The 22,524-nt window shown below is 43.8% G+C and overlaps 1 protein-coding gene across 1 annotated transcript in view; it reads right to left on the reverse strand.

The window, feature by feature from the left end:
- Positions 1 to 22,524, reverse strand: part of TRPC5 (transient receptor potential cation channel subfamily C member 5) — a 414,644-nt gene that overhangs the window by 201,263 nt on the left and 190,857 nt on the right. Inside the window, exon 3 of the mRNA XM_012812309.1 lies at positions 9,953 to 10,474. Coding sequence (XP_012667763.1) covers positions 9,953 to 10,474 — 522 coding nt within the window. The remainder of the gene's footprint in view (positions 1 to 9,952; positions 10,475 to 22,524) is intronic.

Here is a 22,524-nt window from a genome sequence, read left to right on the forward strand (position 1 = left end):
TAGCCGGTTGAGCTATAGGCGCCGAGCCCCCCTATTTTTTTTTTTTTTTTGGTTGCAGCCGTCATTGTTGTTTTGGCGGGTCCGGGCTGGGGATTCGAACCCGCCACCTTCGGTGTACGTGGCTGGCGCCTTAGCCGGTTGAGCTATAGGCGCCGAGCCCAGATCCACAGGTCTTAATGGGTTCTTCTCCCCAGGACAGGACACTGGCAAGTAACACAAGTCTTGATCCCCATGGACTTTGGCTAAAGTGTGTAGGCATTCGTGACTATATGCCTGCTTCTTTATGTGTGCTAGTTATTGCCAGTTACTATAATTGTTTATAATCCTTATTAGTTATTGGTCTAAACAATTTTATTGTTTTAAGAGATTTCAATGAATAAACTTTGATTCACATATCAAAGAACTGTGGTCATCTTAAATTACCTGCTGGTGAATTTGAAGGCTACCAAATCGGCATTATAGAACCCCAGTCAACAGAAGGTAGCAGAGTATACTCAGAGACAATGTTGTAACAGCAGTCTGAAGTTCTGCTTCTGGCTTGGTCAGATGATCTTGAACAAATGCCTGAACATGGTCCTAACTGATCTGTAAACTGGGGGTTATAGTAATGTTTCTGCTTACCTTCAGTGTTAATAAGGAACAAATGAAATAATATAGTTTTCAAAACCTTCGGTATGATATTTCGGACATTGGGACAGAAGATAAGAAATCAGGACTTTTCAGGAATATCTGAAAAAGATCTAGATGACAATACTTGAAAGTCTGTTTGACACATAAAGATTATCCAGTAGTGTTACACCTGTTTTTTAGGAGATTGGAGCTTCCTTATTCTACTTCATGTCAAAAGAGTTTGGAATCAGCTTTTGTTTCATTCTTTGGAGCTTATTTTATCTACCAAATTAAATTCTTTTGGGGCGTCTACTTGAGTTTTAATAGGAATAATAATGAGGAAAAGACAATATGAAAAAGCCCTTTAGGAAATAGCGAAGTATATTCCATTTGAAACTAAGAGTTTGTTTCTGAGGGGGTTATGTAACTCTGCATGTTATTAACCCTCCATAATCCAACCAGATTTTTATAATTTTTAACATTTTTAAAAATTTTTATAATTTTTTTTACATCAAAGTCGACTATTGTGTTTTTGTACTGATACACTATTTTAATAGACTAGGGGCATTTAGGGATTCTTCTTGCGTATTTTTTTTTAGGGATCCTACTCCCTCCAGTCCACATTTCAGACTTATTTATCTTTTGTCTATATAACCTCAGAAGCTTACCAACCAACCAACAAATGGAAAATCCATAACAAAAAAATAACTCTTAGTTCCTGAAGTCAGTTGGGAGTTATTTGCATTGACAAATAGAACTCTTCATTGGTCTACAATGTCACATCTCTTCACGGTAATAAAGAATCCTATGCTTGAAGGTAACCACTGTTACACCCCAGAAGAATGGCACTACGTTTTAGCAAGGTAAGGAAAGTCACTGAAGTTTTTATCCCTTGTGATAATTTCATCTTAAAGACCCTAGGAAAGTGGTGGCGCCTGTGGCGCAAAGGAGTAGGGCACCGGCCCCATATGCCAGAGGTGGTGGGTTCAATCCCAGCCCCGGCCAAAAAATTCAAAATAATAAAGACCCTAGAAAAATGCTGAAAACATCTCAAGAGGTAATTTTTTGGTTTAACACAAGAGTTCCTGTAAAGTGGATTAGGGGACTGCAGATATGAAACACAACTTTAGTATTTCAGACCTTTTTTCTTTTTTTTTTTTTGCAGGGGGCCAGGGCTGGGTTTGAACCCGCCACCTCCGGCATATGGGGCCGGTGCCCTACTCCTTTGAGCCACAGGCGCCACCCTTAGACTTTTTTTCATTAAAGATGTCATTAACAAATTCTGTTGTTTAAAACACATACCCGTGCCTCCATATTATGAAAAATGGCAACACTGACCATTTTTAATATAATAATTTTATTCTTACTTAACTTGGGAAAACACTGGCCTTTCTTGAAACTGTATTTTTTAAAATTTAATGTTCGTGGAGCCGGTGCCCGTACATCAGTGGGTAGGGTGCCGGCCACATACACCGAGGCTGGGTGGGTTCGAACCCAGCCTGGGCCAGCTAAAATCAACAATGACAGCTGCAACAAAAAAAATATCCGGGCATTGTGGTGGGTGCCTGTAGTCCCAGCTACCTGGGAGGCTGAGGCAAGAGAATTGCTTAAGCCCAAGAGTTTGAGGTTACTGTGAGCTGTGACACTACAGCACTCTACCAAGAGCAACATAGTGAAACTCTGCCTCAAAAAAAAAAAAAAAACCCACAACAAATTAATGTTGGCATCTCCCTAACTTCCAGTTTGGGAAATCAGTTGTGTTGCAGTTCACTCTATAGAGAAAATGTCTGTTTTATGTGGAATATAGTTTTTAGCTTAAGTTTTAAGGAACATGTGGTCTGTTTGAAATCTATGGAGTAAGTGGGCTTATTTGGGGTTTTTTTCTCTGGTGCAGGAGCTCCTAATTGTCCTCCCTCACAATACTTTGACTCATTGAGAAAGTTTCCATTTGTATTGGGTATTTCTGCATTCCCTCCCTTTTGGAATCCCAGCATGCTTTAAACGATTAAACAGGTGTCATCAAGAATGGCCCAAGAGAGTAGAGCAGTGCGCATCTGCTCTGTCCTGTTCCTCATTATGGACACTGAGAAAGTATCCTATGTACCCTGGAAGATGGAACCTCATTGTCCAACTGGTATCAAGCACGGAATCAAGTGAAAAGAAGACAGATTTCCTCTTTTTGCTCAGTTATCTCATTCTCATGTAGAGGTTGTTTCTCTTTGAATAATTCTACTTGTGGAAGATAATTCTTGTTCATCCTTCTATAGCCTTGAGGGTCTGAAGGTCATCTGAAAAAAATATTCTTTAAAACAGTGTCTCAGGCTGGGCACAGTGGTTCATGCCTATAATCCTAGCACTCTGGAAGGTCCAGGAGGGTGGATCCCTTGAGCTCAGGAGTTTGAGACCAGCCTGAGCAAGAGCGAGACCCCCATCTCTACTAAAAATAGAAAAGCTAGCCGGGCATTGTGGCACAAGCCTGTAGTCTCAGCTGCTCAGGAAGCTGAAGCAGGAGGATCGCTTGAGAGCAGGGGTTCAAGGTTGCTGTGAGCTATGATGATGCCATGGCACTCTACCCAGGGTGACAGAGTGAGACTCTGTCTCAAAAAAAAAAAAAAAGACACACAAGAGAAGATATACCTAAATTGCAGCATGGAGAAGTTCAGAAGAACTAAAAATACAAGATCTGGCCCAATGACTGGCTCACCCCATGGGCCTTTCAACCCAGATTTCCGTTTCTGAGGCACAGAAAGGAGTGTAGAAAACAAGTGGGGGCCAGGTGTGATGGCCACACCTGTAATCCTAGCACTCTGGGAGGCCGAGGTGGGTGGATTGCTCGGGAGTTTGAGACCAGCTGAGCAAGAGTGAGACTCCGTCTCTACTAAAAATAGAAAAAGCTAGCTGGGCATAGTGGCCCAAGCTTGTAGTCCCAGCTACTCAGGAGGCTGAGGCAAGAGAATTAATCGCTCAAGCCCAAGGGTTTGAGGTTGCTGTGAGCTATGATACCATGGCATTCTGTCCAGGGTGAGACTCTGTCTTAAAAAAAAAAAAAAGTCTCCAAGTTGTTTAGGGGCTCCCAACATATAACCCTCAGACCAAATATGTTCCACCAGATGCTGGGGTATGACCCACTTACCATGGTGATATGTTTTTCGTATTGATGAACTATGCCTTCAAGGAATTTGAGTAATTTTGTCTAACATGGAAAAGGTGAGTTCACTTGCCATAAATATAATGGAAGCATAAATATATGTTTCATTCATTTATTTGTGTCTAAAATGAGGGGCTTTTGCCTAGTTTCACCATATTCTATATGAGGACAGTTTGGTGATCACATGTATTGTGAATAAAAACCAAGATCATGGGCGGTGCCTGTGGCTCAGTGGGTAGGGCGCTGGCCTCATATACCGAGGGTGGTGGGTTCAAACCCAGCCCTGGCCAAACTGCAACAAAAAAAATAGAAAAATAGCTGGGCGTTGTGGCAGGCACTTGTAGTTCCAGCTACTCGGGAGGCTGAGGCAAGAGAATCGCCTAAGCCCAGGAGTTGGAGGTATCTGTGAGCAGTGTGACGCCACGGCACTCTACCGAGGGTGATAAAGTGAGACTCTTTCTCTACCAAAAAAAAAGAAAAAAAGATCATGACCTTTTATTTGCTTATGGCTGTAAGCACTGTGTGTATATTTCACTTCTTTAAAGACTACATTGTAGGTATTTGTTTTATTTTATTTTATTTTATTTTATTTTGAGACAGTCTCACTTTGTCGCCCTTGGTAGAGTGCTATGGCATCACAGCTCATAGCAACCTCAAACTTCTGAGCTCAAGTGATTCTCTTGCCTCAGCCTCCCTAGTAGCTATGACTACAGGCGCCCACCACAACACCCGGCTATTTTTAGAGACAGGGTATTGCTCTGGCTCAGGCTGGTCTCAAACCTGTGAGCTCAGGCAATCCATCCGCCTTGGCCTCCCAGAGTGCTAGGATTACAGGTGTGAGCCACCATGCCCAGCCTGTAGATATTTATTGAACAGACTTATTAGCTTTCTTAGATCAAGAACTTTTGAGAATGATGTTCTCACAGACACCTAAATTGTTGGAACCTCAGTAGCTCACAGCATTGTGTTTCTTATCCAAACACACTATATCTAGAATTTTAAAAATGCTCTTACAATTAAGCCATTGCTTATTTGTTCAACAAGGTGAGAGTATTCAGCCTTACATTAGACATGTGGATTGAGTAGAGAGATATTAGAGGCTGTACTCATTCAAGACTCAATGAAATTACAGACTTAAAAATAACTCTGGGCTCAGCGCCTGTAGCACAGTGGTTATGGCGACGGCCACATGCACCAGGATCTGGTGGGTTCGAACCCAGCCCGAGCCAGCTAAGCAACAACGACAACTGCAACAACAACAACAACAAAAATAGCCTGGCTTTGTGGCGGGTACCTGTAGTCCCAGCTACTTGGGAGGATGAGGCAAGAAAATTGCTTAAGCCCAAGAGTTGGAGGTTGCTGTGAGCTGTGACGCCACAGCACTCTACCAAGGGTGACATAGTGAGGCTCTGTCTCTAAAAAAAAAAATAAATAAATCTGAACATCATAGATTAGAAGGATTACAGAGGTTGTGTGTATGTTTAGGATTATGAAGTTTGTAGTGGAAGTGAAGTGAGAATTCAGAAGGGATTTATAGATTTTGATAAATAGAAATCATGTTTTACATTCCTGAAATGGTGCCTTTGGAGTAGAAACCTCAAGCTATATCTGAATTTTTTTTTTAAATTTAAGAGACAGAGTTTCATTTTGTTGCCTTTGGTAGAGTGCCATGGCATCACAGCTCACAGCAATCTCCAGCTCTTAGGGTTAGGTGACTCTCCTGCCTCAGCCTCCCAAGTAGCTGGGACTACAGGTGCCCGCCACACCTGGCTATGTTGTTGTTGTTGTTGCAGTTTGGCCAGGGCTGGGTTTGAACCCACCGCCCTCGGTATATGGGGCTGGCACCCCACTCACTGAGCCACAGGTGCTGCCCCATATATCTGAATTCTTAAGCCTACCCTTCCAATCATTGTGGCTTAGTTTGAAGAACAACTAATCAAGCTAAAATTGATTTGTGGCCATTTCTAAGATAATCTTGCAAAATTTGAAGCAAAATATATAAATCCCCAAATAATTCTGCAGTCTCTGGCTGTGAGACTTAACTTTAGACCATATTTGAGTTAATGTGACTCTGTTAAATTAAATTCTTTCTTTTTTTTTTTTTTGAAACATTGTCTCACTTTGTCACCCTTGCTTGGTAGAGTACTGTGGTATCATCACAGCTCACAGCTATCTCAAACTCTTGGGCTCAAGCGATTCTTTTGCCTCAGCCTCCTAAGTAGATGAGATTACAGGTGCTCACCACATGCCCGGCTATTTTTTTTTTTTTTCCCCAAAGACAAGGTCTCGCTCTTGCTCAGGCTGGTCATGAACTCCTAAGCTCAGGCAATCCACCTACCTTGGCCTCCCAGAGTGCTACCCAGATTATAGGCATGAGCCACTGTGCCCAGCAAGTTAAATTCTTTTTGTTGTTGTTGTTTTGTTTTTTAGTTATTAATTTTTTATTGTTTGGGATTCGTTGAGGGTACAAAGAATTAGGTTACACTGATTGCATTTGTTAAATAAAGTCCCCCTTATACTTGTGTCCTGCCCCCAGGAGGTGTGCCATACACTATGTTCCCCATCCCCCTCTCTCCTTCCTTCTTCCGGCTTCCTCATTCCACTATCCCCCCTTGTATTAGATCATCTACTGGCTTCATATTAGAATTGAGTACATAGGATTCTTGCTTCTCCATTCTTGTGATGCTTTACTAAGAAGAATGTGTTCCACTTCCAGGTTAATACAAAGGATGTAAAGTCTCCGTATTTTTTAATGGCTGAATAGTACCATGGTATAGAGATACCACAGCTTGTTAATCCATTCCTGGGTTGGTGGGCATTTAGGTTGTTTCCACATTTTGGTGATTATAAATTGAGCTGTGATAAACAGCCCAGTGCAAATGTCCTTATGATAATTTTTTTTTTCTTTTGGGTAGATGCCTAGTAATGGGATTGCAGGATCAAATGGGAGGTCTAATTTGAGTTCTTTGAGGATTCTTCATACGTCCTTCCAAAAAGGGCAAATTAAATTCTTTATCATGAAATTACTGACATTGAAGTTTAGAGTCATTCACAATCCCTGCTGCAAACCTGGAGTTGGAGTTTAATGTAGTCTGACTGAAATGATTCAGTGTATTAAATAGCAGGGTTCTTACAGATTGATTCACAGTGATCAGTGAATAGCACCAGGACTAAAGTAGTTCTCTTTACATAAATACAAATGTATTTTGTATTACTGCTGAATATCTATAATTTTAATAGGTAAGGAGATGCCACTTTGCTAGTGTTACGGATTCAGGACAATGTCTGCAAAGTATAATTCTACTTATTTAGGCTCACTATTAAAAGAAAAGTGTAGACCCCCCAAAGTGGAGAATCCTAGTGACGATGGTTGTACATCGTGAATGTCCTTTAATGCCGCCAAACTATAAACTTAAAAATGGTTAAAATGCTAAAACTTATGTTAATGTACATCTTGTTACACTAAAAAATTACTCCTTCCACTTTAGGGTCCACAGCAAATGGACCCTGGACAAAAGGTTGGGATGTCTGTTGCTTAAGTAAGAGAGAAAAAAAGAAACGTAAACCATATTCAGGTTGGTATGGAAAATATATTGTATGAGAACATAGTAACAGGAAGATGTTCTGGAATAGCAATCAAAAAGGAAATTAGAAAATAAGGAACACAAGTAGTTCAGGGTAGTTCATGGCAGTCAAAAAACTAAAGCAAAAATAGGAAAAAATAAGGAGACGGTTAATGAGAGTTGGAGGGTAGTGAAAGGTAGAACCCCAAGGCTAAGCAGATCCCTTTCAGAGTGACAAAGTCATCACAGTGTTTTCTAAATGGCGCACTAACTAAAACCACCGAATGAAGATTATATGAACATGAGCAGAAGGCATCCAATCATGAAATAGCAGGAGGGTGATCTATGAATACGACATCCATGAAATATTGCAATGAAGCTGTTTGAAAATAAATGCGTTGTCACTTGTCAAGGGGCTGGGGAGTCAAAAAATGGTGAAGTTTATCCCCTACTCAGTGGGATGAGGAATGCAAACTTCAGTCATATTCTGGAATCATCTATTTTTTTTTTCAAACCACTCTGCTCTCATTAATCATTCTGTCACTTGGAAGCATTTCATGCTCTAAAAATACCTGTAAATTTTTTTTTTCTCACAGTGTTATAAAAATTTATGTAAAGCGAAATAAAGCCCCGAAACTGTAACACACATCATTAATGGAAATAGATACATATATTGAAGTGTAGAAAAAGCAATTAGACTTACAGCAGAGTACTTAACATGAGAACTGATGCCACACATTGACAAGCAGGGCCGTGAGAGGGGATGGGCCTCTGCTCTATCTGTTACTTGCAATTTATTACACAGACTCAGACCATCTACCACGGGCCCATCATGTGTAATCATAAAGAGGAATAACAAGAGAGCTAACATTTATCGAATGCCCCCAGTATGCTCAGCACTGGGCTACGCATAAATACATGACCTTTGCATTTTATTTCACGTTTGCATTTCTCCAGGGAGGCAAGGGCTCTGTTATTATCCCCATTTTTCAGAAGAGGAAAATGAAGTCACGTAACTCCAGGCCAGGTGAAATCAAGAGAAGAAGTGGCAAAAATCGTATGAGACTCCTCGATGGGCTTAGCCATCTTCCCCTCTCCCTATATAGCACTTTCAATCTCCACGTTGCTCTTGTGTCATTTGTTATCTCCCCCTTCCAGGTGGCCCCTGGTATTCATTTTTGCCTCATTGCAAAGGCTTAGTCGTTTTTTTTGTTTTGTTTCGTTTGAGAGAAAGGAACCAACTGAACGCACAAAGGGGTTTGCCTCAGAGCCCAGACCCATGAAGGGCGGCACTGCCAGTTGCCCTTGAGCTGGCAAGCACCTCTTACTTCTGCCTGTTTGAATCTGAGTGCAAGTAGCACGGGAGAGAGTTGGAAATGGCCTTGAAAGCACTTATGGTGCCAGGCACTGAACACTAGCTTCTCTCATTGATTTCCCACAGTTAGCCTATGATGTAGAGAAATGATGGTCATGTCTATTTTATTTTATTTATTTATTTATTTATTTTTTTGAGACGGAGCCTCAAGCTATCCCCCTGGGTAGAGTGCCATGGCATCACAGCTCACAGCAACCTCCAACTCCTGGGCTCAAGCGAGTCTCCTGCCTCCACTTCCCAAGTAGCTGGGATCACAGGCACCCGCCACAACGCCTGGCCATTTTTTGGTTGCAGCCATCACTGTTGTTTGGCAGGCCCGGGCTGGGGATTCGAACCCGCCACCTTAGGTGTATGTGGCTGGCGCCTTAGCCGCTTGAGCCACAGGTGCCGAGCCATGTCTATTTTATAAATGAGAAAACGAATGCCTTAAACATTTGAGTGATTTTTCTCCAGTGATACAGCTGGTGGGTTGACAGCTAATGAGTTGGAATTCTCTTCTCAGTCGCTCTGGCTTTGTACCCCCTGCGCTTGCCACAGTACCATGTGGACTCTTTAAGGAGCTCAATTAGGCTTTTAGGAGGGTCTCCATAATCGTTTGATAAGACCTCATAGAATGGCACCTGCTAGATTGTAAACTTGGCCGCTTGAATAGACCTCCCTCATTTGGAGGTCACACCATAGCAAAGTTTGCTTTAGCCATCTACTGAATATAAACCATGAGTCTGACTCCTTCTTTCAAATGCGTTATCTCACGCAGCCTTCTTCCTGAGGAGCTGCCAACAATGACCACTATCTGGACAGTGAGCCTTCCATGATCACTGCCCTCCATGGCCCCCGTACTGTATGGTAGGATCCTTGGTTATTCGTTCTCACTGTTCCTTCAGAGTACTTATCTTAGTGTGTAATTATATATTCATTATAGTGATCATTTGCTTAATAGCCATCACCAGCTTGTTAAGCTCCATGAAGGCAGGGTTGATGCCTGTCTTCTGTATCTCAAGTACCTAGAGCAGCAGGGCTCAATAAGCATTTGATGATTGAATGAATGCTTTCCCTTCCAAAAATCAGAGGTTTACTTACCTGACCCTAAAATAATATACAGAGGCTGTCTGTGCCTTGGATGAATCGGTTGGACTGTTGTAAAGCCATTTGTTTGTTAGGTAAGTGAGGGGTATACATACAGTGCTGTCTCTAGCTCTGCTGCTCTGGACTTAGAGGCCTTAAATTTCCCTGAAAGTAGAGATGAGCTCAGCTTACCTCTTTCTGGTGGTATTTGATTGCCACCTTCAGCTTGGCCAGGTCGTGGTACTTTTGAGGGTCAAGCTCTTCACTGTGATCATCTCGGTGGTTGAGGATGATCTCCAGTTCCCGGGAGCTCCGAGCCTGGTCCAGCAGGTCTTTGGCAAAGAGCTTGCACTGCTGGGAGAGCTCCTCATACTCGGCCTTGAACTCATTCTCCACCTTGCTGAGCTCCTTGAGCTCCCAGCCCAGGCGGAAGGCGGTTAGGATGGGGTCCTCACTTGATAAGGCAATGAGTGAGGGGCTTGCCAGAGCCTTATAGATGTTCAGTCGGGAGCGGGAGTGGCGCAGGCTGTCTACCTCTGAACTAGACACACATTCCATGCAGTTGCAGCGGATCTGGTGGGGCCGTGGGATAGTGACTCGTTTTTGGACAAGCAATTTGATGATTTCATAATTGTTAGTGTGGGCAGCCAGCATGATGGGAGTGATGTCTGGTGTGAACTCAGAGAACTGGGTGTCCATCATCAAAGTGGGGACCTAGGCACAAGAAAGGAGAAGCATAGAAGGGCAGGATTAAAGTTGGGAGAGAGAAGGAGCATAGGGCCTATCAAATGTTAGCAATTCAGCAATTAAAGCCTGCATTCTCTTGTCAATTCTCCTCACCTCTTTCCTTATAGCTAACATTTGTAGAATGCTTACTGTGTACCAGGCACTGTTCTAAGTGCTTTGCATCTTTAGTTAATCCCTACAACCTGTGAGGGAAATATTCTCCCCATAGGAAGAATCTAAGACACAGAAAGGTTACAGAACATACCTAAGTTTACACAATTCTTAGTAGCAGAGCCAAGATTCAAGCCCAGGCAGTGTGTTTCTGTGAGAAAGAAATCGTCAACCCTGACAAGAGTGCAGCCATTTTGGGGGAACAGCTGGTGAGAAAAAGCGGGCCAGAAACCAAAGTGTAGGATTACAACAAAGCTCCTCCCCACCCCCTGGAATGCTTTGGGCCATTCCTCGTTCCTGGGAAACCACAGAACAGAGTAACTTTCACTCTGGCCCCAGCTGGTGGCCAGTTAAGGAAGTAACGCCTAGGTTTGCCCTTAAGTGCAAAAATTAGTCCCTCTGCAGAAAGGGATGAATGCCTCTGGGAACACTCCTCCCACATTTCAAGACGACTGATAACAGATGATAAAAGCCATCTGAAATTGTATGAAAGCTGACCTGACTCCTGGTCAGACTCTACTCTGCTCTTTTTTCCCTCTCTTTTCTCTGCTAATAAAGCCTTTCAAGTCCCTGGACTGGCCTCTTCTTGACGACTTTCCCCCCTAACTCTCCTCCTGTACCTCTCAGTCTCTAGAGCTTGGCTCTTAAGTCAGGCAATGACAACATGCCCAATTCTGTCTGAGACATAATGAGGGACATGCAGAAGGGCATTTTTTCCTGACCTTCTGGGGCTTGGTTGGGTAGCTCAAACTATCATAAAATTGGTAATAGTACATAGCAGTATCTGCTCGGTTTCCAATGAGCAGTAGAAACTGCAGGAGTATTCATTTGAAAGGCTAAAGACAACCAGTGATCTTAAAGACCATGTCACTAAGTCAAGGCTGAAGGGGGGGGCTGAAGAAGAGAAAATTCCCTCCAATGGTTATATTGACTTTGTATGTGTATAGGACTTCAGGGGAGACCAAAGACCAAGGCCAGATAGGATCAATCCAATTTCCTGTAGGTCCCAGGAAGGTAGAGAGAATTTGTGATCGTCAGGAAGAAGTCCTGTACTTTGTAAATGAGAACTTCTAGGCTTGGGAAAGGATTACTAATAGTAAAAGAACTTTTGATAGAACTTCTAGGTCTGTGATATAATTAATGTTTGGTGTAAACAGCAGATATAGGTAAAAGGTGTGTGACTCCTCAGGTATTTGGGTGAGTTTATATAACTTGATCAATGCATAAAAATATCTCTCGACTTGAATATGTGTATTTGGGGAGCCGGTCTGTTCTCAGTCCAATAGGGAAACGGAGGCAGCTCAAGAGACTCACAGAAGAGTCTAAGTGTGGCAGGATCTAGAGGTAGAGAATGGGGAGGCGTGAAGTAGTCAGAGGAAGCTTTATTTATTTATTTTTTATTCAGAGGTCGGGCTGAGTATTCAAAGCATGGATAGAATTTAAGAAGATTGGGAAATACTGATGTTATTAAGTGTTTTAGAGGAAACAACAGTTCCAAATATTCTTTTTATTTATTTATTTATTTTGGAGACAGAGTCTCAGTATGTCTCCCTTAGTAGAGTGCTATGGCATCACAGCTCACAGCAACCTCCAGCTCTTGGGCTTAGGCAATTCTGTTGCCTCAGCCTCCCAAGTAGCTGGGACTATAGGCGCCTGCCATGCCTGGCTATTTTATTCTTTTTATTTTATTTTATTTATTTATTTTTTGAGACAAAGTTTCCCTTTGGAGTGTCGTGGTGTCATAGTGATGCAGGGTTCCCCCAGCCTTGTCCATTCAAGGCTGGACAAGGGATCCCACTTTTCCTAGGCCGGGGCAATTTCATGAAAGGAACACTGACATTTTGCCTTAAGCTAGAGGAACTGCATTCATTCATTTGTCAATAACACTCATTAACAGCAAGTCCTGGCCAAATGCAATTCTCAAGACCTTATACTCCTAGACAAAGGACCCATGTGGAGACTTCCCACTTGGGTATTTCCCTCTGCCCAAGTCTCTGGGGCTTTTTAGGCCTTCCGTTCAGAAGCTCTGATGCTTTTTACTCCTTCTGTATTCCTTTCTGTCTAATGTAATCCTATCTTACCACTGATCTATGGTCCGTGGGTTCATTCTATGAATCCTCGAGACCAAGGATGTATTGAAGAAAGAAATTCCAGTAACAATAGCTCACAGCAACCTCAAACTCTTGAGTTTGAGCCTCCTGAGTAGCTGGGACTACAGGCTCTGGCCACACTGCCGCCTATTTTTTAGAGACAGGGTCTGACTTTTGCTCAGGCTGTTCTCGAACTCGTGAGCTCCAGCAATCTACCTCCTCAGCCTCCCAGAGTGCTGGGATTACAGGTGTGAGCCACCACGCCCGGCCCCAAATATTCTTTTTAACTTGCAGAACAAAACATGGACAATTGAGATTCTCATAGAATAGACAAATAAGGTTTTAATCAATACTTTCTTTTTACACTCAAAAATTAAAAAATAAAGCTGCAGTTACTGGCGAACTGACAAAAGGATGAGTGACTGTTTTGCAACATCTTTGCCTCCCTCCCACCTGGCACGATGGATTCCCAAACAGGGAAGGAAGCGGCCAGAAAACGGAGTGTGAGGCTCAAGCGGCTAAGGCGCCAGCCACATACACCTGAGGTGGGGGGTTCGAATCCATCCCCGACCTGCCAAAACAATGATGGCTGCAACCCCAAAATAGCTGGGTGTTGTGGCGGGCGCCAGTAGTCCCAGCTATGTTGGAGCAGGAGGCAAGAGAATCTCTTGAGCCCAGGAGTTGGAGGTTGCTGTGAGCTGTGATGCCACAGCACTCTACCCAGGGGGACAGCTTGAGGCTCTGTCTCAAAAAAAAAAAAAAAAGTAAAGAAAAAGAAAACGGAGTGTGAGAATGGTGGAGAAGGAGGGGTTTGCAAGAAACCAGTTTCCTGGTTTCACAGCGTGGTTGCATCAGCCTCTGAAAGGTGGCTGCACATTGGTCATCAATTGCCAGAATGGAGAAGCAGCAGCAAGTAAACACTGTTAAACATTTAGAGGGAGCAGCTACGAACAAGACAGCAGGAAGTGAGCAACTGGCTCATAAAGTAAATTGGACACAGGAAAGAATAATCTCCGAAATTAACATAAACCTACAGGCGAGGGAAGAAGTAGGTCTGAGTGGGCCTGGAAATGAACGTAAACATTATTGGCACGAAGCCTCGTGTTGGGAGAGATGGTAAGTAAGCAATTTGTTACAGTCCGCCCAGGAAGGGGAGAGATGGGATCTGGGAAATCGGCCCTTTCTCTAGGCGGGGGCAATTCCTCTTGCTGTCAGGATCTAAAGGTCTTGGGGGCGAGGAAGGAAGAGGGCGTAGGTATCCCGCAGCTCCGGATTCCCTGGGTTAGATGGAGCTATGGGGCTGCTTCCTTCCATGCTGCTCCTCCTGCTCGCTCTCCCCTCCCTTGCTCCTTCTACTTTATGAACTCTTTTCCTTTCTTTTCTTCCGTGTCAATGCTGCCAGTCCTGTCCAAGACACACAGGAATACCCATAAAGTGTTGCTTAGCCCCACTCGTTTCATGGAGCAAAAAGGTTGCAGTTTATGCCTAAATATGAAACATTTCCTGCAGCTATCCAACGAGGAGCTTTCTGACTATCCATTTGGTTTTCTGGGTACATAACACAACAGCAGAAAATTTTTTTTTTTTAATTGAGACAGAGTCTCACTTCGTTGCCCTCAGTAGGGTGCTGTGGTGTTGATACGGGGTTCCCCCTCCCATTCAAAGCTGGAGAGGGGACCCCAGTTTTCCTAGGCTTGGGCAAGTTTATGAAGGGAACACCCTGACCTTTTGCCCTCAGCTGGAAGGACTGCATTCATTCCTTTGTCAAGAACACTCATTAATGATGAAAACGTGTTTCTATTTGCCAAGTCCTAGACCTATTTATTACCCCTAGATAAAGCGCCCTCATAGAGACTCCCCAGTTAGTTGGTTCTTTTCTCCTGCCAGAAGCTCTGGTGCCTTTTTACTTCTTCCGTATTCCTTTCTAAATTCTAGTAAAAACCCTGTCTTGCCACTGATCTGCGGTCTATGGGTTCATTCTTTGAATCCCTGAGACCAAGGACCTACTGAAATTCCAGTATCATACTTGGGGGCGTTGTCTGGCATTGAAGATCTGTGGTAAGCAATGGGACCACTTCCCTCTATCCTGTTTTTCTCCATAATCGTGATAATGGTGACGGATAATTTGGATGCCCATGTGCCCCTAAAACAGTGGTTCTCAACCTTCCTAAATGCTGCAGCCCTTTAATACAGTTCCTGTGGGTCGTGACCCACAGGTTGAGAACCGCTACCCTAAAAGCTCACAGTGCAGCTGCTGACCTCCAGGTCACGGGCAAGATGCTGTTGGGGAATGAATTTTCTAATTCCCCTTGGTTCCAAAAAGGAGCTGAAGGGAATGTTAGAAGCCTTTTGAAATTGTTCTGTATTTCCTCCTTTTCATTGGTCGTGAGCTGAGCAAAGAAGTAGCACCCAGAGGCCCTGGTTTCCCCAGGAAAGGTTCTGACCCCAGAGCACTGGAGGGCCTTCTGAAAAATATGCTCTCCCAGCTCTATCTTCTCTTCCACGGTCCCAAACTTTTCCTATGTATCTCTGCAGACCCCTGTGTGTGTGTCTCTCTCCCTCTCCTTGTGGTGTACATGCTTTGTTTGAATGTTCTAAAAGGATTACTTTATATACCAGTTACGTTTGTACGGGCTCATTCTGGTATTTTTTAGACGTTGTAAGTGTGCTTTAGATGTGGTAGGTGTGTTGGAAGGTCGTTTTTAATGCCTTTCATTGCAAAATTAAATTCAATTGGCTCTCTGTATATTTGAGAAAAAAAGCTGACCCAAGTTAACTAGAAGTCAGCTCCAAACAAAGAGCAAAATGAAGGGAAGCCCAGGGCAACTCCCCAAGGCAAGAATGGCCCCTAAACCCTCGGCTACAGTTCAGTCTCTTGAAAATGAAGAAAGGCACGGAAAATGACCCCGGCTATTTGATTTTTTTTCTGGTCTATTGGTGTAAATGGAAGGGTTCAAAGTCATTCTGGGTTTCTCTAAGACTTCGCCTAGTAGTAGGTGGTTTTAATGCAAAAATTTTAGAGTGTTTCTCAACTGAGTTTATTGTTACCTTGCTAACGTTTGGGGGGGGAAGGAGATTAGAAAACCTGGCATTTAAGACCTGCTCATGATAGAAAGCCTATTTTCCTTTGTTACTGGGAATTTAGAAGAAGCTTGTAAAATTATAAAGGGTTAAATGTGCAAACACTATACAGCTGTTTTCTCCAGGACGGGTGGGGGGCTCATCCCCACTTTGATTGATACTCTGGGGCAGGTGCAGAAAGGGGCAGAACTTGTATCAGGTGGGACCAGGCTCCCAGATACCTGATTTCTTGGGCTATGTTGCTGGTCAGTTATAAGCACAGGAGAGCCAGTGGGTGCTAAGCCCTACACTGGTAAGAGTGGCTAATTCCAGATAAACACAGGGGTGGCGGAGGCCACTCTCCTCAGGGATTCTTCCCGAAGTATTGGAAGGATGCTTCCTTTTGTTTGGCTGGAAGGCTTCTTGGGTTGGTCAGAGGATGCTTTGATAACCCAGGAATACAGGGTGGGTTTGATTACAATGCTGGACATTTGTTCTTTCCCACAGATGGGTAACACATTCTCTCACCAAGAGAACATCTCGCTGGGCAGTATTCTGAAGTACTGGGACATATTTGATCCCCAGGCGCTGAAAAAAGAATGTATAGTTTTTTCTGCACCCAGGTCTTGGCCTCAGTATCAACTCTCCACTGGTGAACAATGGCCCCCAGAGGGTGCTCTAAATTATGATACCATTTTTCAATTAGATACTTTTTGTAAAGAAGAAGGAAAATGGTCTGAAATACTCTATGTGCAAGTTTTCTTTTTCCTCAGGGACAACTCCCAACTGTGTAAGACATGTCAATAGATTCAGCTTTCCTGGCTGCAGTAACTTTCCCAAATGGTCAGGGATTCCCGAGAGAGATGCTGTCACCAGCTAGTTCAAACCCACCATCTACTTCTCCTGCACCTTCCTCCGTGCGTTCAGAAAACCCCAGGAGGGAGGCTGTACCAAGAGGTTTTTCTGGTCCTACTGGGACCCCCAAAAGGCAACCATATCCTTCTTTGTGTCCCTTGACTGAGACTGTGGGTGGTAAGAGGGGAAGTGAGTGAGTATTCATTTCATTTTCTCTGGCAGATTTAAAGCAAATTAAGGTTGATTTGGGAAAATTTTCTGATGACCCTGATAGGTACACAGATGTTCTCCAAAGGTTAGGACAAAACTTTGACCTCTCGTGGAGAAATCTAATGCTACTACTAGATCAAATTTTAATGAACAAAAAATGAAGTTTCTTTTTTTAAACTATTTTATTTTATTTTAATTTATTTATTTTTGGCTGGGGCTGGGTTTGAACCCTCCACCTCTGGCATATGGGGCCAGTGCCCTACCCTTTTGAGCCATAGGCACCACCCTGAAAAAAATGAAGTTTTTGAGGAAGCTAGAAAGTGGGATGATTTGTGGTTCATGCCCAATACTGATGACAATATGTCTCCTGAGGAAAGGGACAGATACCCCACAGGAAGACAGGCAGTTCCCTTTGAGGATCCCGAATGGGACCCTGAGAAACAAGGTGACTGGTGGCATTAAACAGTTTCTAACATGTATCCTGGAAGGTTTGTGTTGATCCAAGAAAAAGCCTATGAACTATTCTAAGTTGTCTACTATTAACCAGGAGCAAAATGAGAGTCCCTCAGCCTTTCTTAAGCAGCTTAGGGAGGCGGTGAGACAACACACTCAGTTGACACCTGACTCTTTAGACAGTGAAATTATTTTAAAAGATAAATTTATCACTCAGGCAGCCCCAGACATTCAAAGAAAACTCCAGAAATTGGCTCTAGGCCTAGATCATAACCTGGAAAATCTTCTTAAAATGGCCACTGTGGTCTTTTCTAATTGAGATCAAGAGGAAGAGGAGAAAAAAGAGAGAAGGGATAGAAAATAAAACAGCTCTAGTAATGGCAGTCCGACTAAATGGGCACCATTCAGGGGCAGAGGGAAGCCAGAGGAGCTAAGAACAAGTGCTTCCAATGTGGTCAGACTGGCCACTTCAGGAAGGACTGCCCCCAGCAGCACCACTGGCTGGGCAAGCCACCTGGCCCCTGTCCAGAATGCAAGGGTGACCACTGGAGGGTAGCCTGTCCTCAGAGGTGAAGGCATCCTGGGACAGTGATCCCATCAGTGCCGAAACTGGACAGAGGGTGCCCGGGGCAGATTCTCATGGCTCCAGCTTGTGTCATCACCCCTCAGGAGCCCCTGGGCTGCCTCATAGTGGAGGGACAGGAGACAGAATTTCTTCTGGACCTGGAGCAACCTTTTCTGTACTCCTCTCTAACCCTGGTCTTTTATCTCCCAAATCTGTAACTATACAGGGGGTATCTGGAAAGCCGCTTATCAAATTTTTCTCTCAGACTTTAAGCTGCAGTTGGGGTGACTGGCATTAATATAGTTCCTGTGGGTCACGACCCACAGGTTGAGAACCACTGATTTATATGAATATGGGACAGGAAACGATACTATGCCTTCCCTTATTAGAGACAGAAATTAACCCAGAAGTATGGGCTCCTGAGGGACAGGTGGGAAGAGCAAGATATGCTCAACCAGTCCAAATTAAGTTAAAAACATCCCACCATCTATCCCAATCAAAAACAATATCCTCTAAAAGCAGACGCTAAGAATGGGCTAATACCCGTAATACAGAATCTAAAGTGACAGAAATTATTAATACCTTGCAATAGTCCATGTAACACTCCCATTCTACCGTAGGAGTGCCAAAGCCAAACAGGTCTTGGACTTGTCCTTATAAATGAAGCAGTCTTTCCTCTCCATCCTGTAGTTCCCAATTCATATACTTCATTGTCTCATATCCCTAAAAAGGCTGCCTATTTCACAGTCCTAGACTTAAAAGATGCCTTTTTTTGTATTCCTCTTCATGAGAATTTCCAATAACTTTTTACTTTTGAAAACCCCTCTGGCTCGGCGCCTGTGGCTCAAGCGGCTAAGGCGCCAGCCACAGACACCTAAGGTGGCGGGTTCGAATCCCCAGCCTGGGCCCACCAAACAACAATGATGGCTGCAACCAAAAAATAGCCGGGCGTTGTGGCGGGCGCCTGTGGTCCCAGCTACTTGGGAGGCTGAGGCGGGACACTTGCTTGAGCCCAGGAGTTTGAGGTTGCTGTGGGCTGTAATGCCATGGCACTCTACCCAGGGGGACAGCTTGAGGCTCCGTCTCAAAAAAAAAAGAAAAGAAAACCCCTCTGACTCTAATACCCAGCTCACATGGACTGTGTTACCCTAGGGATTTAGGGACAGCCCTCACTCGTTTGGACAAACCTTAGCCCAAGACTTGAGTCATTTCTCATATCCTACAGTGACTCTTATGTAGATGACATTCTTTTGGGAGCACCAGATGCAGAAGAATGCCATAAAGCTACTTAAGCTCTATTAAACTTTCTAGCTGATTGTGGATACAAAATTTCCAAGGCTAAAGCCCAATTATATGTGCCTGAAGTTCACCATTTGGGTCTCCAACTTTCACAGGGAAAGACAGCCTTGGGCAAAGAAAGAATAGATCCAATATTGGCTCACCCTAAACCTTGAACTCTCAGATAGCTTTGAGGCTTCTTAGGAGTTACAGGCTTTTGTAGACTATGGATTTCTGGATATAGTGAAATAGCTAGACCACTTTTTTCTTTAATTAAAATGCTCAAAAAGGAGTGACTGGTCACTCTAGAATGGGAACTATAAAACAGATAATAAGGACTTGTGATGTATGTCAGAGAAACAGTCCTTTAACTCACCATCTAGCTTCCCCGGGTGTACAAAAACAAGGCAAATATCCAGGTGAATACTGGCAAATAGATTTTACTTATTTCCCTAAGGTACATGAACAGGCATCCTCAAACTATGGCCTATGGGCCACATGCAGCCTGTCCAGGACATTTATCCCACCTGCCAGGTGTTTTTGCCACTGCTGCCTGTCCTGCTCAGCAGCCGACTCATCCTGGGGCCCGCAGTCCTGCCCTCCAATGGTCTGAAGGGCAGTGAACTGGCCCCCTGTTTAAAAAGTTTGAGGACCCCTACAACATGAGATTATTCCCAGGTTTGGACACCCTCGGATTTTGCAAAGTGATAATGGGCCGACCTTCAAAGCAGCGGTTACACAGGGAATATGCACTGCTCTTGGAGGCCCCAATCCTCTGGGAAAATAGAAAAAATGAATGATAAAATCAAAGGGCAGTTATGAAAACTAACTCAAGGGACTCATCTCCCTTGGACTAAATTACTTTCCATTGTTCCCCTTAGAATAAGAAATTTACCTCAGAAACTTGGTTTAGCTCATTTGAATTATTACATGGAAGAGCCTTTTAAACTAATGATTTATTATTAGATCAAGAAACTACAGAATTAGTAAAACATATTACTTCTTTAGCCACATTTCAACAAATCCTTAAAAATCTCCCAACTACATTTTCACATTAAACACTAAAGGAACTTTTCTCTCCTGGAGATCTAGTTATGATCAAAACCCTTCCCTCCAATTCACCTTCCCTAACCCCAACTTGGGAAGGTCCCTTTTCTGTTATCTTGTCTTCTACCAGCTGTTAAAGTTATGGGAATAGATTCCTAGATACATCATTCAAGAGTAAAATTCTGGAACCTACCACTTCCTACAGAAGCAGACCAGGAAGAGATAATCAATAACAGCCCACCTACACTTGGGAGCCTAAAAAAATTTAAAGTTATTGTTTCAAAACCAGCAAGGAAAGTGTTCATATAATTTTCTCTTGAAATCATTGACGTTATGCACTGACACCAATAGCACTGTAATTAACTCCCTCCCCTCACAGAGATCATGTCATCAGGCCACAAACAGTAAAGATGATTCCAGTCCAAGACCTGATTCTATTACGGACACCTGGATAGCCCTCCCTCTGGAGAAACCCTAACTGGCCCCTTCTATCATCGCCCGGTCCAGCAGGAAGCAGTTAGATTGAGTTGTTGTCCTTTTTCCCTAACAGCAGTCAGAGTTTCTACTTGGAGAGGGAGGATTAATACAGGGTTCCCACCCCATTCAAAGCTGGACAGGGGACCCCAGTTTTCCTAGGCTTGGGCAAGTTCATGAAGGGAATACCTTGACCTTTTGCCCTGAGCTGGAGGGACTGCATTCATTCCTTTGTCAATGACACTCATTAACGATAAAAATGTGTTTCTGTTTGCCAAGTTCTAATAATTCTTAAGACCTCATACCCCTAGATAAAGAGCCCACATAGAGACTCCCCAGTTAGTTCTTTTCCCCTGCCAGAAGCTCTGGTGCTGTTTTACTTCTTCTGTATTCCTTTCTAACTTCTTTTTTTTTTTTTTTCCAGTTTTTGGCCGGGGCTGGGTTTGAACCCATCACCTCCGGCATATGGGGCTGGCACCCTACTCCCTTGAGCCACAGGCGCCACCCCCCCTTTCTAACTTCTAATAAAAATCCTGTCTTGCTTCTGATCTGTGGTCTGTGGGTTCATTCTTCGAACCTCTGAAACCAAGGACCTATTGAAGAGGGAAATTCCGGTATCAGCATCACAGTTCACAGCAACTTCAAACTCTTGGGCTCAAGTGATTCTCTTGCCTCGGCCTCCCTAGTAGCTGGGACTATAGGCGCCCTCCACAGTGCCTGGCTATTTTTTTGTTTGTTTGTTGTTTAGCGGGCCTGGGCCATGTTCGAACCCACCAGCCTCTGTGCACGTGGCTGGCACCCTAACCACTGAGCTACAGGCACCCAGCCAGAGGAAATGTTTTCAAAAAATAAAAACTGGTCTTCAGTGACCTACCATGCCCTCCCACCCAGATTGTCCCTTGTAGGTTGCCACAACCATGTTATTCGTTGTTCTTTGTGTATATATCCTTGCAAAGTCCCCTGTGTAGAATGGTCTTGCCCCATTTCTCTTCTAGTCAAGGGCCATTACAAGCTCTGGTGTCTTCAATTGGTTCTCTTCCTAACTTTGAGCCCATCCTTTGCTCTTACCCAAATATTGTGGCCATGAGGTTACACCCAATATAATCCTTTTTCTGATGCTGCCTTATATCGCTCTTGATTATTTCACACCTTTATTTCTTGCCTCCTCTATGAGGCTTTGAGCTCCTCGAAGGCAGACCTGTTCTAGCCTGTCCCTGTTTCCCCTATAATATCTAGCACAGTGCCAGACACACAGCAGGCACTCAGCAAAAAGGAACTTTCTGATTTTTTTTTTTTAATTTCAAATTAAGAAACTATCTTGTTTACAAACCCGACTCCTACAGTTTGGGTCAATTGGAGCTCATTTCTTTGGGCCTTTCCTGCCCAAGTCCAGCTACTAAGGTAGACATACCAAGAATCTAAGGAGGGTTAGCAGACTGACTCTATGGGAACTACTGTGAGGTCTCCAAAACTTGGAACCTAGTCTGCCTGTCATTTTCACAATCCGATTGCTTCAGAGATGGAGATTCTCATCCACAGGTCACAGGTTTCTACTCCTACCCTCTCTGCTGCTCTTCCTCCCTGCATCATCCTGTTGCTTTTTGTCTTCCTAGACCATGCAGGGTCCATGGACTGTCATCGGGACAGGTGTGGCAAAGGAAAAGAAAGTTCTAAAATTAAAATCAGAGGTTTCTGATATTTTTTTATTTTTTAAGACAGAGCCTCAAGCTGTCCCCCTGGGTAGAGTGCCATGGCCTCACAGCTCACAGCAACCTCCAACTCCTGGGCTCAAGCAAGTCTCCTGCCTCCGCCTCCCAAGTAGCTGGGACCACAGG

The sequence above is a fragment of the Otolemur garnettii genome, unplaced genomic scaffold, assembly GCF_000181295.1.
Source record: "Otolemur garnettii isolate 467f Iridium unplaced genomic scaffold, OtoGar3 scaffold00201, whole genome shotgun sequence".
Taxonomy (NCBI): domain Eukaryota; kingdom Metazoa; phylum Chordata; class Mammalia; order Primates; family Galagidae; genus Otolemur; species Otolemur garnettii.